This window comes from Scyliorhinus torazame, chromosome 3, assembly GCF_047496885.1.
Source record: "Scyliorhinus torazame isolate Kashiwa2021f chromosome 3, sScyTor2.1, whole genome shotgun sequence".
NCBI lineage: Eukaryota > Metazoa > Chordata > Chondrichthyes > Carcharhiniformes > Scyliorhinidae > Scyliorhinus > Scyliorhinus torazame.
Window position 1 is genome coordinate 202,837,583 of NC_092709.1, and position 16,948 is coordinate 202,854,530.

Consider the following 16,948-nt stretch of genomic DNA (forward strand, 5'->3'; position numbering starts at 1 on the left):
AGTAGCTGACTACCTAATTAAACACTTGGCTGTATTTTTTTAATACAAGTTTAGAATACCCAATTAATTTTTTTCCAATTAAGGGGCAATTTAGAGTGGCCATTCCACCTAGCCTGCACATCTTTTTGGGTTGTGGGGGCGAAGCCCACGCAAACATGGGGAGAATGTGCAAACTCCACACGGACAGGGACCCAGGGCCAGGATCGAACCTGGGACCTCGGCGCCGTGAGGCTGCAGTGTTAACCACTGCGCCACCGTGCTGCCCGGCTGTATTTTTTTTAAATGAGTTATTCACAACGCACCCTGAAAACACAGAAAACAAAATGCTAAATGGTTGAGGATGCAACAGTAATTAATATACCATCAGGATAATGCTGGATAAGACCATAAAATATAATTGTTGACATGTGTGCTGAGGATGGAGAGAATAACTCACACAGAGGAAACTGTACAGAGAATCATTTTTCAGTCCATTAGAACAGTGAGAAGCCAACAACAGATCCCAACAAGCAAGGCAGCCAACATGTTGCTGCCCAGGTACACACCAGCAGTCTTACAAACTATGGATCTCGATAGTACTCATAATCACGACCATTGCAACAGAAATAATTGAACTAATGAAGCTCCTGCAAATGGCATGAAAATATCACTATGTAAACAAGAAGAAATTCTGATTTTAAAAGTGATAGTGTTTTTCTTTGGAAGGCTGAGTGTTACAATATGCTAAATGCCACCTTTGCTTTGAATATACCAGGAGGCTGCTGGAGCAGCTGAAGGTGCAGTAGAATTGGAGAAGTTGTTTTTCACAGTGTGTTAAAAATATTCCCCAGCGAGGAAATCTTCTTCCTCGGTCTTCCCAGAAATATCTTTCGATTAGCCAAATCGAAAAAAAGGTTTATGAACACATCATGAGGAATGTTAAACAAATTCCAGAAATACTTAGTCACCAATCACCTATTCAGTTCAACTGCTCAAAATGCAATTATGCCAGCAATTCAATTTATAATGAAGCCAGCAATTTAGTAACCCAATACACAGACCTGTGAAGCCACAATGTTACTCCGTACAGCATGGAACACACCAATCCTACTCTCAACTTAATTGTGTCTAACTTAGTTTTGCAAAGCAGTCCAGGTAGGATATACTACTTGCCTCTTCAGAATCAGTAGCATCCTGAAGTAGAATGTTTTTTGAAAAGAAATTTTATTCAAAAGTACAAAAGCATATATAAATCAAAGAACATTTTCCACATCTCACAGTTTGTGCAAGCTTTCCATCCTTTTCACCCTCTCCTCCTCTCCACCCTCCCCCACCCCCCATGACATTCCTCAAACTGGTCATGAACAGTCCCCATGCTGTATCCAAGCCCTCTGCTGATCCCCTCAATTCAAACTTAATCTTTTTCAGCCGGAGAAAGTCGTACAGGTCCCCCAGCAGGCCACCACCTCCAGCGGCATTATCGACCGCCATTCCAACAGAATCCTTCGCAACTAGAGAGGCGAAGGACACAACATCCAATAGGGTGTACTCCAGCAGCTTGGGAAACCCTCTCCATTCTTTCCGCGCAAAGTCCCTCACTTGCTATACCTGAACTCGCTTCCCTTTGGTAGCTCCATCCTCTCCTGCAGCTCTTCCAGACTTGCAAACCTCTCCTCCAGATATAGATTCCTCGCCCCCACCAGCCCCACCTGCTATACATGCCACCCCTCTCCCCGGCTTAAACCCGTGGTTCCCACACAACGGTGTTAACACCGACACCCTCTCCATCGTAAAGTGTCTCCTTAGCTGGTTCCACATCCTAATCGGGGACTGTACAACCGTGCTCTCTGTGTATCTCCTTCGTGCCAGCAGTAGCACCGCCGTCACCATAGCCCTCAGGCTGGACCCCCTATAGGACCCTCCCTCCATCCTAACCCAGTCTAACCCCTCTCCTTCCCACCACCGCCTCACCTTCTCCACATTTGCCGCCTAATAGTAGTGCTGCAGATTTGGTAATGCCAAGCCCCCTTTCTGCCTCTGCAGCAGGGCCCTCTTCACCTAGGTACCTTCCCCACCCATATAAACTCTGAAATCGCTGCGTCCAGTTTCCGTAAAACGGCCTTCCAAATGAATGTTGGGTAGGTCTGGAATACAAACAGGAACCTTGGCAGAATGTTCTTTTTTACCACCTGGACCCTCCATGCCAGCGTCAGTTGTAACGTATCCCATGACCTAAAGTCCTTACCTCCTCCACCAACTTTGTCAGGTTCCCTTTGTGCATCGTCGCCCATCCCCCATCACCTGGAGCCCCAAATACCTAAACCTATCCCTGGCTATCCCCAAATTGGCTCCCCGACCCGCCTCATTCACTGGAAACACCTCACTCTTTCCAACATTCAGCTTAGAGCCCGAGAAGGCCCCCAAATCTCTCAAGTATGCCCATAATTCTCCCCATGCTCTTTTTAAAAAATATTTAGAGTAACCAATTCATTTTTTCCAATTAAGGGGCAATTTAGCATGGCCAATCCACCTACTCTGCACATCTTTGGGTTGTGGGGGCAAAACCCACGCAAACACGGGGAGAATGTGCAAACTCCACACGGACAGTGACCCAGAGCCGGGATCGAACCTGGGACCTCGGCACCGTGAGGCAGCAGGGCTAACCCATTGCGCCACCATGCTACCCTCCCCATACTCTCCAATGGGCCCGATACGAACAGCAACTGGTTGTTTGCGTACAGCAACACCTGATGTTCCCTTCCCCCCCATACAATCTTCTGCCACTCTGCTGACCCCCCAAGGGCCATCGTCAAGGGCTCTATCGCCAATGCAAACAGCAGCGGACACTCCTGCTTCCTTCCCCTGTACAGTTTGAAGCTCTGTGAACTGAACTCATTTGCCCGTACAGTCACCACCGGGGCCACGTACAGCAGTCACACCCACCCCACAAACTTTGGTCCGGACCCAAACCTTCCCAGAATCTCGAATAGGTATCGCCACTCCACCCGGTCGAAAACCTTCTCTGCGTCCATCGAAACCACTACCTCCAGTACCCGTCCCTTCAACAGGGTCATGATCACTTTTAATAACTGCCTAATGTTACTGGAAAGCTGCCTGCCCTTCACAAAACCTGTTTGGGTCCTCTGCAATGACCCCCGGAATGCATCTTTCTGTCATCCCCGGCACAAACCTAGCCAACACTTTCACATCCGTATTTGACAATGATCTGGGCCTATATGACCCACACTCTAGTGGGTCCTTCTTCTTCTTCGGGATTATCATGATCAATGCCTGGGTCAGTGTCTCCGGTAGCTCCCCCATCTCCAGCTCCTCGTTAAACATCCCCAATAGATGTGGTCCCAGCTCCCTCGCAAAATTCTTGTCGGGTAACCGTCCGGCCCCAGGGCCTTCCCTGACTTCATCCCTTTTATATTATCCATCACCTCTCTCAACCCTAAAGGCTCCTCCAGTGCCTGCCTCCTCTCCTCATCCAGTCATGGGAATTACAGCTCGTCCAAAAACCACCCCATGTCCCCGTCCTCACCACCCAGATCAGCCCGCTACAACTCCCATTATACTCCCCGAGTGCCTCATTTATATTCTCCTCCACACCTTCAGCTACACGCTCCTATCAAAACTCCTCCACTTTTGGGTAAAAAGAGCTTGAATTAACGCCTTTGAGACGGTGCTGCCCTGTGTGCGACCACTCACTCCATGGCTGCCACCGGAAGTCGCCTGAAGCAGAATGAGCTTTTCTGAGCTTTTCATTTAGCTGACAACAATTCCACAGAAAAGATACACAATATCGTGATAGAAAAGTTGGAGAAATAATTCAAAGGATCATGAATATATTTATAATATGGCTGTTCGTGGTGAGGGAACGTTGGCTAATATATATTTGGACAAATAAATCAACACTTCTGACCACCACCAGACACCACAGAGATGAAGTCCTATCAGCAGACAGATCTACTGGGTCAAATACCATCAGTATTTTGTTTTGGTAATGATGCGAGTAGCTTATGTCGATATCAGTTGAATACTAGTTTCTACTTGCTCAATGCCAAATTTTCAGTCTCAGATGTATATTAAGTTCACTGGCTAGGGTAGATAAATGTATTTGCATTTTTCCACATGGTGAGAATATTGGTAAAAGTTTATTTTCTACAAGGAAGACCACATTTAAAACGGTACACATCCATCGTTAGAGGGGGCATCACATCATTAGAGGGTGTATGAGTGAGCTCGTACTGGTGTCCCCTTTATTAGCAATAAGCTACATGTGTACCTTTCTAGAACTAAAATGTTTCAAGGGACGGTTTCAAGAGATGAAACATCATCATTGATATCCAAACACATTGTTATTTAATTCATCTCCACAGAGGGAACAAAATACAAATTTATACTGGATGTACAAATTTGCTAACGTATCGATTTTGCTGATCAGGGGCTGAATTCTCCGGTCGGCGACGCCAAAATCGCGTTTGGCGACTGGCCGGAGAATCAGAGTCCCCATCCTACCTATGTCCCCAGTTGTCCTCCCATTTTTGTCTGGTCCCGTCCAGTGGTGTTCGGGCTCTGTCCAGTAGCTGTCCGTAAGGAGAGCAGTATTTAAGCCATTCCTGCACAGCCAACCTCCCACAGCTCGCAGCCACGATGCCGAGAAGACCAGCCCCACGATTCGGGGATGCCAACCTGGGCAGATTATTGGACGCAATCGAGGCTAGAGGGGATGCCCTGTTCCTCTGAGGGTCTCGGAGGGTCAGCCACTGCTTCCTGGGAGGAAGTGACAGCGGCCGTCAGCTTGGGAACGGTGACCAGGAGATACGACATCCAGTGCTATAAGGTGATCAACGGCCTCATGGGTGGTCTGGCACCAAACCCTCAAACCCCCCCCCCCACGAGAATGTGCCTGGCATTGCCCCCGCCCAGCACCTTTACGTGTGCCAGCCCATCCATGTCCAGCAGAGTCACTCATGATGCCCTTCCATACCCCCCCCAACTCCCTATCGCTCCCCCATACTCCCCATCCGTTATTCATTTCTGTTTATTTGGGGGTGCAGGTTTTAGTGCATTTTTAAAAATTTGTTCATGGGACGTGGGAATTGCAGGCTGTGCGAATATTTCTTGCCCACCTCTAATTGCCCTTGAGGGGGCCGTTCAGAGTCTGGTCACCATTAGACTTTTAATTCCAGATATGTATTGAATTCAAATTTCACCATCTGCAGTGGCAGGATTCGAACCCGGGTCCCCAGAGCATTACTCTGGGTTTCTGGTTTACTCGTCCAGTGACAATACCACTATGCCACCCCCTCCCTAATGTTTTGTCAGTGGTTGGTGATGAATGGTAACCTGTACTTATTGAAGAGACAATACCTTTGGGGAACCTTTTCCTTTTATAATCTATGATTAATCTAGGACAAAGGTTCGGCACAACATCGTGGGCTGAAGGGCCTGTTCTGTGCTGTATTTTCTATGTTCTATGTTCTCTGATTAATATTTCTCTCCTCTGCACAAAGTGTTGATGCCTCGCAGCTTGTATCGTGTCACAGGAGCAGAGTGCCTTTCAATCCTTTGTCAACGGGTCATTAATCATAGTTTAGCCTCAACAGTAAGACATTTTAGGGAGCCCAATCCACATCTCACTTGATAGCCACACACATGTACCCCATAGCAAGGGTGACCAATAGTGATCAGGAGTGGAAAACCTAACACAAGAGGTCAAACTGGAAATCTTCCTACTCACTGGATAAGCTCACTAAAGGGGACCTGACGTTGTCGTTGCAGGAAACCTTTAAGAGTTCATTCCTGCAGCACTTTGATCTCAAATTTTGTATTCAAAGTCTTGAATATTGGCCGCAAGTGTAATTTTGTGCTGCCAGGTTTTTGTAATGCATTTTTTACCAGTCCATACAATTTTTAAAAATGGTCAGTAACATTTCTTCTACACAAGTGATAGGCATGACTATCTCTAATAGGAGAGAACCGTGCCATCTTCACATGACATTTAACACCATTATCATCGTCATGTATCCCACCATCAAAATCCTGGGGGACCACCTTTAACCTGAAACCCTATTCATAGAATCATAGAATTGGACCAATAAATTCCATAACAACAAGAGAAGATCAGAGGCTGGGCATTCGGTGGGTGAGTAGCTCACCTTCTGACTTCCCAAATCCTGTCCACTAACTGCAGTGCATATGCCAGGGGTGTGATGGGCTATTCTCCAGTTACCTGGGTCTGTGAAGCTATAATAAGGTGCAGGAAGCTCAACATTATCCAGGAAAAAGCAGTTTAAAAATCTTGCTGCAATTGTAGAGGACTCTGCTGAGACCACACATAGAATAACTATGTTATGGTCTCTGTACTTAAGGAAGGATATTCTTGCCTTAAGAGGCCAAGACTGGGACTACAGACAATCTCCAGATTTCAAGTCCCAGAGACTTGGGAGGGGTGGGTACTCATCTCATGACAGGGAGAGGAGGTGAGGCCTTTGATGGGGAGGAAGAGTCTAAACTCCTCATGTTAGGCTTGGGAGGGAAATGGCCTTTACTGTCTCTTAAAGGCCTTAATTGGAGCATAAGTTGCCCTCCCCACATAAAATTGCAGCCAGGTCCAGGGGGGTGGGATGGTGACATGAATGCCCGAGGAAGGTTTTAAGGCACCTCCACCTACAAACCCACCAGCAGAGACCATAACATTCTGCTCCTAATCTCAGGATAAAGGTTTAATCACTTTGGACTGAGATAAAGAGGGTTGTGAATCTTTGGAATACTGTATCTCAGGGAACTGAAGATACTCAGTCCTTGAGTATACAGAAGACCGAACGGTAGATCTTTGCACATTAAAGGATTCAAGAAATTTGGAGATAAGGCTGGAAAGTGGAGTTGAGATCAAGGATCAGCCATGATCTTATTAAATAGTCAAGTAGACTCGAGGGACCATATGGCGTACTCAGTCCCTATTTTTTATGTTCCCCTGTAAGTCTCACACCAACATGATTTGAACAATATTGTCATCTTTTTTTGGGTCAAAATCTTAAAATTCCCTACCTAACAGCAGTTTTGGCATATGAATTGCACTGATTCATGAATATATCCTATCATCAATTTCTTAAGGGCAATTAGGCATGCCAGTCCACATCAGCAACAATTCGAGATTGGGGAAAAAAATAATTTTAGCCTTTTCTTCTTGAAGATGTACCTGTAACAAGTGTTTTATAGCACACATTATGGTACCTGTACTGTGTATGCATTAACATAAGTCAAAACCTTTGCCATTATGCACGGTAAGAATGGACCTCTGTAAGAGTGATTGTCACATTTTTCAATGAACTATAACTAACCTTCATGAACATGCTGAATCCAGTTTTGAGAAGTTCTGTTAAGCCACCGGACATGTACTCAATATCCAGAGTGTCAGCTCGATCTGGACGGAATATTTCTTCTAAAATTTGCTTCACCAAAGGCTTGTAAGTTGCCTACAAGAATGAAAGTGTTTAGATAAATTCTGTTTGCATATTGAAATTGGTGCATGAAAATAATTTGAATTAAATTTATAAATTAAGTTGAGGCCAAAATTCCTTAAAGCACTTTACACAACCACTAGAGGTCTCAAAACACTTTTAGATAATGAAGTACCGTTTGAAATGTAGTTATTGTTGTGATATAGGAAATGTGGCAGCCAATTAATGCACAGCACAAACAGCAAAGTGATAATGACCAGGTAATCTGTTTATTGTGACTTCGATTGAGAAATAAATATTCACCAAGACATCAGAGATAAGTCATCTAATCTTGTTTTAAAATAGTGCCATGGGATATTTTACATCCACCCAAGCAGGCAGATGGGCCCTAGTTTAATGTCTCATTTGAAAGTTGGTACCTCCGACTGTGCAGCACTCCCTTAATACTTCACTGGAGTGTCAACCCTGATTTTTATGCTCAATCACTGGAACGGAGCTTGAACCCTGGATCTTGTGACTCAGAAACAAGAGTGCTGCCAACTCAGCCATACATAGATACATAGAAGGTAGGAGCAGGAGGAGGCCTTTTGGCCCTTCGAGCCTGCTCCGCCATTCATCACGATCATGGGTGATCATCCAACTCAATAGCCAAATCCTGCTTTCTCCCCATAACCTTTGATCCCATTCTCCCCAAGTGCTATATCTAGCCGCCTCTTGAATATATTCAGAGTTTTAGCATCAACTACTTCCTGTGGTAATGAATTCCACAGGCTCACCACTCTTTGTGTGAAGAAATGACTCTGAATATTTATCTGTCCAAATGGTTTACCCTGAATCCTCAGACTGTGACCCCTGGTTCTGGACACACCCATCATTGGTAACATTTTCCCTGCATCTACCCTGTCTAGTCCCGTTATAATTTTATACGTCTCTATCAGATCCCCCCTCATTCTTCTGAACTCCAGCGAGAACAATCCCAACCTAGTCAATCTCTTCTGTTATGACAGTCCCGCCATCCCTGGAATCAGTCTGGTAAACCTTCGCTGCACCCCCTCGAGAGCAAGAACATCCTTCCTCAGAGAAACTGCACACAATACTCCAGGTGTGGCCTCACCAAGGCCCTGTACAATTGCAGCAACACATCCCTGCTTCCATACTCAAAACCTCTCACAATGAAGGCCAACATACCATTAGCCTTCTTTACCGCCTGCTGCACCTGCATGCTTACCTTCAACGACTGGTGCACAAGGACACCCAGGTCCCACTGAACACTCCCCTCTCCTAATTTACAAACATTCAGGTAGTAATCTGCCGTCCTGATTTTGCTTCCAAAGTGAATAACCTCACACGTATCCAAATTACACTGCATCTGCCATTGATTTGCGCACTCGCCCAACCTGTCATGCTGTGGGATCGCTGCATCCTTGTCACAATTCACCCTCCCACCTAACTTCGTATCATCTGCAAATTTTGAGATGTTACATTTTGTTCCCTCAACCAAATCATTAATATATATTGTAAATAGCTGGGGTCCTAGCACCGATCCTTGTGGACCCCACTGGTTACAATTTTAAAAGGACCCATTAATCCCTACTCTTCAAAAAAAAAATGCATTTTATTCAAACTTGAATCAAAGTAGGTGACAGCAAATAAACACCCCGGGAAACATTCTTCCCAACAATCAACTATACAGTTTGTACAGATTTTTCTCCATTTTGACCCCCCCACTCCCCATCACCCACCCCCCTCCCCCCTGCAACGAACAGCTCCTCAAACACAGTCACAAACATCCCCCACCTTTTCTCAAACTCCACTGCTGAGCCCCTGAACTCATACTTTATCTTCTCTAACCACAGGAAGTCATACAGGTCGCCCAACCATGCTGCTACCCCCGGTGGCGATGTCGACCGCCACGCCAGCAAAATTCGTCACCGTGCAATCAGAGAGGCGAAGGTCAAGACATCGGCCTTCCTCCTCTCCATGAGCTCCAGCTTCTCTGAAACCCCAAATATCGCCACCAAAGGGTCCGGGTCCACTCCCTCCTCCACTATCCTGGCTAAGACCGCGAACACTCCCTCCCAGAATCTTCCCAATTTTTCACAACCCCAAAACATGTGCGCATGATTCGCTGGCCCCGCCCACACCGCTCACACTCATCTGCTACCCCCTGAAAGAATCCGCTCATTCTCGCCCGAGTCAGATGCACCCTGTGCACCACCTTAAGCTGTATCAGGCTCATCCTTGCACAAGAGGAGGTCTTGTTTACCCTTCGCAGTGCCTCACTCCATATTCCCCAATTGATCTCCATTCCCAACTCCGCTTCCCATTCCTCCTTGATCTTCACCACCCACTCGCCTCCCTACTCCCCCAGCCACTTATATATATCCCCAATTCCTCCCTCCCCCTCCACATCCGGAAGCAGCAGTCGCTCCAGCAGGGTGACAATCTAGAGAACCCCTTCCAGACCTTTTGTGCAAAGTCTCTAACCCGTAGATACCTGAACTCACTACCCCTCGGCAGCTCTACTCTCTCCCCACAGCGGAGTTAGCACCGACATCCCTTCCACCCTAAAATGCCTCCTCAGCTGATTCCATATCTTCACCGTGGACTGCACCACTGGGCTCCCTGAGTACCTACTCGGAGCCATTGGCAATGCTGCCGTCACTATAGCCCTCAAACTAGACCCTTTACAAGATTCCTCCTCCATCCTAACCCACTCTACCCCTTCTCCTTCCCACCACCGCCGCACCTTGTCCACATTCGCCGCCCAATAATAATGAAGCAAGTTTGGCAACACCAACCCCCCCCTTCTGCCTCTGCCTCTGTAGCAGGGTCCTCCCCACCTTCGGCACTTTCCCCGCACATACAAAGTCAGAGATGATTGTGTCCATTTTCCGAAAAAAGGCCTTTGGTATAAAGATCGGGAGAGCCTGAAAGATAAACAAGAACCTCGGCAGAATATTCATTTTCACCACTTGGATCCTCCCCGCCAGCGTTAAGTGCAGTGTATCCCACCTCTTAAGATCCTCCCTGGCCTCCTCCACCAGCTTCGTAAGTTCCACTTATTCCCTCGCTACCTGAATCCCCAAGTACCTAAACCTATCCCCCGCTACCGTAAATGGCATCCCCCCTAAATTAGCCCGCTGTGCCAGCTCATTCACCGGGAATACCTTGCTTTTCCCTACATTCAGCTTGTATCCCGAGAACCCTCCAAACCTCCCCAACAGGCCCATAATCCTTCCCATATTCTCCAACGGATCCGAAACATACAGCACGAGGTCATCGGCATAGAGTGACACCCGATGCTCCCTCTGTCCCCTCATTATCCCCTGCCACTCTGCCGACCCCCTGAGAGTCATCGCCAATGGCTCTATGGCCAGCGCAAACAGCAGCTATGTACCCCTGTGTAAGTCAAAGCTTCGTGAGCTCATATCATTCGTCCTCACCCTCGCTCTTGGCGCCACATACAGCAACCGCACCCATGCCACAAATCTCGGCCCAAACCCAAACCTTCCCAAAACTTCGAACAAGTACCGCCACTCCACCCAATCAAATGCTTTCTCCGCGTCCATGGACACCTCCACCTCCGGTATCAGAGCTCTCGACGGATTCATCACCACATTCAACAGCCGTCTTATATTACTCGCGAGCTGCCTGCTCTTCACGAAGCCTGTTTGATCTTCTGCCAATGCCCCCAACAGATGTGGTGCCAGGTCCGCCGCAAATTCCTTATAAAATTCTGCCGGGTACCCATCCGGCCCAGGGGCCTTCCCCGTCTTCATACCCCTGATACTATCCAGCACCTCCCTCAGCCCCAGGGGCACCTCCAACTCCTGCCTCTTTGCTTCCTCCACCTGGGGAAATTCCAGCTCGTCCAGAAACCACTCCATGTCCACCTCCTCTCCTCCTGGGTCTGCCTCATAAAATCCCTGGTAATACTCTCTAAATGCCTCATTTATCTTCTCTGACTCTGACATCACATCCCCAGCCCGGATCTTCAATATTTCCCTGGACGCAGCCTGCCTCCACAGCCGGTGCGCCAGCATGCGGCTCGCCTTCTCCCCATACTCGTATTGCACCCCTCTTGCCCTACGCAGTTGCCCTACCACCCTCCCCGTTGTCAGCCTGCGAAATTGCCCCTGCAACTTTTTCCTCCTCGCCAACCTCTCCATGGTGGGCACCCTCGAATATTCCCTCCCCACCTCCACTATCTCGCTCACTAGACGGTCATGTTCCGCCCTCCACCTCGGCCTCTGCTCTCGTCCCGTACTGAACCGAATATCCAGCCAGTGGGGTGCATGGTCCGAGATAACTATCCCCGCATGCTCTGCCCCCTCCACCCCAACCAAAATCTCCCGACTCACTACAAAGTAATCAATCCTCGAATACGCCTTATAGACGTGTGAAATGAAAATGAAAAAAAAAAATGAAAATCGCTTATTGTCACAAGTAGGCTTCAAATGAAGTTACTGTGTGTAGCGCAACAATTACTCACTCAAGTCGAGAAGTGATGAAGTCAATCGGGGCTTTATTAAGCAAGACTTGTTCCCCAGCAGCTCAGTTACAGAATGCGGCTGCTGGGAGAACTCGGGCTCTTATACTCCGCCTTTCTGGGCGGAGCCAGCAGGCGGCAGATCCAACCAGGACCCGGGACCTGTCAGCTAATAGCCTCTCGGCTTCACAGGTACCGTATTACCCCTAATACATACCACCACATTCACCCCTTGTTAAAAAGGAACCCGGCGGGGTGGTGGTTCGCATGGTGGTAGGGGTTTACAAGGCTGGTCCTGGAACTAATTTCGTACAGTGGCTATTGCATTTAGCCCAACAGTTAACTATGTACAGCTTTTGTCAGAATTATTTACAGATTTTTGTCACGTAGATTCCACAAGTCGAGCGGGTGCCCTGGTCGTCCTTGTCGATCGCCTCAGCCCCGGTAGTGGTGCAGGTGCTGGCTCGGGCACTATCGTCTCTGGGAGCGTTGCGCTGTTCGTCCCTGTTTCTTTACTCCTGGGCAGGCATGGGGGGAGGACCGATCCACCCGGGAAGGGAGCTGTCGTGGGGTGCGTCGGTGGCAGGGAGGGGGTGATTGGTGTTGGGAGTGTGTGTGTGTGTCCGGCAGGCGCCAGGTCCCACAGGGAGACCGTGTCCTGTCGGCCGTCGGGGTACGCCACGTAGGCGTACTGATGGTTTGCGTGGAGAAGGTGAACCCTCTCGACCAACGGGTCCGATTTGTGCGCCCGCACATGCTTTCGGAGCAAGATGGATCCTGGGGCTGCCAGCCAGGTCGGTAGCGACGTTCCGGAGGAGGACTTCCTAGGGAAGACAAGGAGGTGCTCGTGAGGCATTTGGTTAGTGGTGGTACACAGCAGCGACCGGATGGAGTGGAGGGCATCCGGGAGGATTTCCTGCCACTGGGAAACTGGGAGATTTCTGGACCGTAGGGCCAGGAGGACGGTCTTCCAGACCGTACCATTCTCCCTCTCTACCTGACCGTTCTCCCAAGGGTTATAACTGGTCGTCCTGCTCGAGGCAATGCCCTTGCTGAGCAGGAACTGACGCCGTTCGTCGCTCATGAAGGAGGACCCCCTGTCGCTATGGATGTACTCGGGGAAACCGAACAGTGTAAAGATGGTGCAGAGGGCTTTAATGACTGTGGCCGCTGTCATGTCGGGGCAGGGGATGGCGAAGGGGAAACGGGAGTACTCGTCCACCACGTTTAGGAAGTATGCGTTGCGGTCGGTGGAGGGGAGGGGGCCTTTGAAATCCAAACTGAGGCGTTCAAAGGGACGGGAAGCCTTTATCAGGTGTGCTCTATCTGGCCTGAAAAAGTGCGGTTTGCACTCTGCGCAGATTTGGCAGTTCCTGGTGGCTGTACAGACCTCCGCAACAGAGTAGGGGAGGTTGCGGGACTTCACAAAATGGTAGAATCGAGTGACACCCGGGTGGCAGAGGTCCTCGTGGAGGGCTTGGAGGCGGTCTACTTGTGCGTTGGCACATGTGCCGCGGGATAGGGCATCGGACTACTCGTTCAGCTTTCCGGGACGATACAAGATCTCATAGTTATAGGTGGAGAGCTCAATCCTCCACCTCAAGATCTTGTCATTCTTGATTTTGCCCCGCTGTGCATTATCGAACATAAAGGCTACCGACCGTTGGTCAGTGAAGCGAGTGAATCTCCTGCTGGCCAGGTAATGCCTCCAATGTCGCACAACTTCCACTATGGCTTGGGCTGCCTTTTCCACTGAGGAGTGGCGGATTTCTGAGGCGTGGAGGGTCTGGGAGAAAAAGGCCACGGGACTGCCCGCTTGGTTGAGTGGCCGCCAGAGCTACATCGGATGCGTCGCTCTCAACTTGGAAGGGGAGGGACTTGTCGATTGCGTGCATCGTGGCCTTTGCGATATCCGCTTTGATGCAGCTGAAGGCCTGGCGGGCCTCTGTCGACAGGGGGAAGGTAGTGGACTGAATTAACGGGCGGGCCTTGTCTGCGTACTGGGGAACCCACTGGACGTAATACGAAAAGAAGCCCAAGCAGCGTTTCAGGGCTTTGGAGCAGTGGGGGAGGGGAAATTCCATAAGGGGGCGCATGCGTTCGGGTTCGGGGCCTATCACTCCATTGCGCACTACGTACCCCAGGATGGCTAGACGGTTGGTGCTAAAAACGCATTTTTCCTCATTATATGTGAGGTTCAGGGCGTTAGCGGTCTGGAGGAATTTGCGGAGGTTGGCGTCGTGGTCCTGCTGATCGTGGCCGCAGATGGTTACATTGTCGAGGTATGGGAACGTGGCCCGCAAACCGTGCTGGTCAACCATTCGGTCCATCTCCCGTTGGAAGACCGAGACTCCGTTCGTGATGCCAAATGGGACCCTTAAAAAATGGTAGAGCCGCCCGTCTGCCTCGAAGGCCGTGTACTTGCGGTCACTCGGGCGGATGGGGAGCTGGTGGTATGCGGACTTGAGGTCCACGGTGGAAAAGACCTTGTACTATGCAATCCGATTGACCATGTCGGATATGCGGGGGAGAGGGTACGCATCGAGCTGCGTGTATCTATTGATGGTCTGACTATAGTCTACGACCATCCTCTGCTTCTCCCCGGTTTTCACAACTACCACCTGGGCTCTCCAGGGACTATTTCTGGCCTGGATTATGCCTTCCTTCAGCAGCCGCTGGACCTCAGACCGGATAAACGTCCGATCCTGGGCGCTGTATCGTCTGCTCCTAGTGGCGACGGGTTTGCAATCCGGGGTGAGGTTCGCAAACAAGGAAGGTGGTTCAACCTTGAGGGTCGGGAGGCTGCAGATAGTGAGTGGGGGTATTGGGCTGTCGAATTGGAACGTTAGGCTCTGGAGGTTACACTGGAAATCTAACCCTAAGAGAGTGGGAGTGCAGAGTTGGGGAAGGACATGAAGCCTATAATTCTTAAACTCCCTCCCTTGCACCGTTAGGTTCGCGATGCAGAACCCTTTGATCTCTAAGGAATGGGATCCCGCTGCCAGGAAAATCTTGTGGGTGCTCGGAAGAATGGAAAGAAAACAGCGTCTTACCGTATCCGGGTGGATGAAACCTTCCGTGCTCCCAGAGTCGATCAGGCATGGTGTCTCGTACCCGTTGACCAGCACCGTTGTTGTTGCCGTTTGGAGCGTCTGGGGCCGCGTCTGGTCCAGGGTCACCGAAGCCAGTCGTGGTTGTTGCATCGCGGCGTTTTCTTCAGACCCTGTGGAGCCGTCTATGCTGGGGTCCTTGGCTATCAGCCAAGATGGCGGCGTCCATGGATCGCACGCGGTCGGACAAAATGGCCGCCCCCATGGATCGCACATGGCTGGGGGGGGGGGGGTCACAAGATGACGGCGCCCATCCTCCCCGTGTGGTGTCCGGGACCCAAAATGGCGGCGCCCGCGGGCCGCAAATGGATCGTTGGGGGGGGGGGGGTTGAGTCTGCTGCCCCCGTTCTCCCCCGGAGGAGATTGTGGCGACCCTCCGGGACTGGCACACCGCTGAGTAATGCCCCTTTTTGCCGCAGCTCTTACAAATAGCTGAGCGGGCCGGGCAGCGCTGCCAGGGGTGTTTCGCCTGCCCGCAAAAATAGCAGCGGGGCCCACCGGGATGGTCTGGTGCTCTAGCCGTGCAGGCTTGGGGGGGGGTGGGGGGGGTGCCGGGGAGTTGGTCGCAATGGGGGTCCACGGAGCCCAAGGGGCTGCCGCGCGGTCGGGGCCATAGGCGCGGGCATTTTGTGAGGCCACGTCGAGGGAGGCCGCAACGGCCCGTGCCTCTGAGAGTCCTAACGAGTCTCTCTCTAACAGTCTTTGGCGAATTTGAGAAGAAGTCATACCTGCCACAAAAGCATCCCTGATTAGTAGCTCCGTGTGCTCGATCGCGCTCACCGACGGGCAGTTGCAGTTCCTTCCCAATATCAACAGTGCGCTGTAGAACTCGTCTAGCAATTCTCCGGGGATTTGTCGTCTCCTCGCGAGTTGGTGGCGTGCGTAGACCTGGTTTATGGGCCGAATGTAGACTCCTTTCAGCATGGTGAGCGCCGTCGGGAAATCCTCTGCGTCTTCGATGAGCGTGTAGATCTCCGGGCTCACCCTGGAATGCAGGACCTGCATTTTCTGATCTTCTGTGGTCCGGCCGGGGCCCATTCGAAGGTAACCTTTGAAGCATGCCAGCCAGTGTTTAAACACGGCCGCTGAGTTTGCTGCATGGGGGCCGATTCGCAGACACTCCGGGGCGATCCGGAGCTCCATAGTCTTTTTAAGTCTGCTTAATAAATTGTAGCGCAACAGGGAAATGGAAGGGGGTGGTTTGAGGGGGAGAGGAACATCGAGTGTCGCTGTACGCAGACGACCTGTTGCTGTATGTGACGGATCCAGTGGAGGGGATGGTTGAGGTAATGCAGATCCTACGGGAGTTTGGAGACTTTTCGGGCTATAAGCTCAATGTGGGAAAGAGTGAGCTCTTTGTGATCCATCCGGGGGACCAGGGTAGAGGGATAGAGGACCTACCGTTGAGGAGGGCGGAAAGGAGCTTTCGATATTTGGGGATTCAGGTAGCAAGGAGCTGGGGGGCACTGCACAAACTTAACTTGACGTGGTTGGTGGAACAGATGGAGGAGGATTTTAAAAGGTGGGACATGTTGCCACTCTCGCTGGCGGGTAGGGTACAGTCGGTTAAAATGGTGGTCCTCCCGAGGTTTCTTTTTGTATTCCAATGCCTCCCAATTGTGATTACTAAGGCCTTCTTTAAGAGGGTAAGCAGGGGCATTATGGGATTTGTGTGGGCGAGCAAGACTCCGCGGGTAAGGAGGGGGTTATTGGAGCGTAGCAGAGATAGAGGAGGATGGGCGTTGCCGAATTTGGGTGGTTACTATTGGGCAGCCAACGTGGCAATGATCCGTAAGTGGGTGATGGAAGGAGAGGGGGCGGCGTGGAAGAGGTTGGAGATGGCGTCCTGCAAAGGAACGAGCCTGGGGGCGCTGGTGACGGCACCGCTGCCGCTCTCG

General features: G+C 50.2%; 1 protein-coding gene across 1 annotated transcript in view; it reads right to left on the reverse strand.

Moving 5' to 3' along the window:
- scfd2 (sec1 family domain containing 2) overlaps positions 1-16,948 on the reverse strand; it is a 512,739-nt gene that overhangs the window by 22,779 nt on the left and 473,012 nt on the right. The window contains exon 7 of the mRNA XM_072496760.1: positions 7,329-7,463. Within this exon, the coding sequence (XP_072352861.1) occupies positions 7,329-7,463 (135 nt within the window). The remainder of the gene's footprint in view (positions 1-7,328; positions 7,464-16,948) is intronic.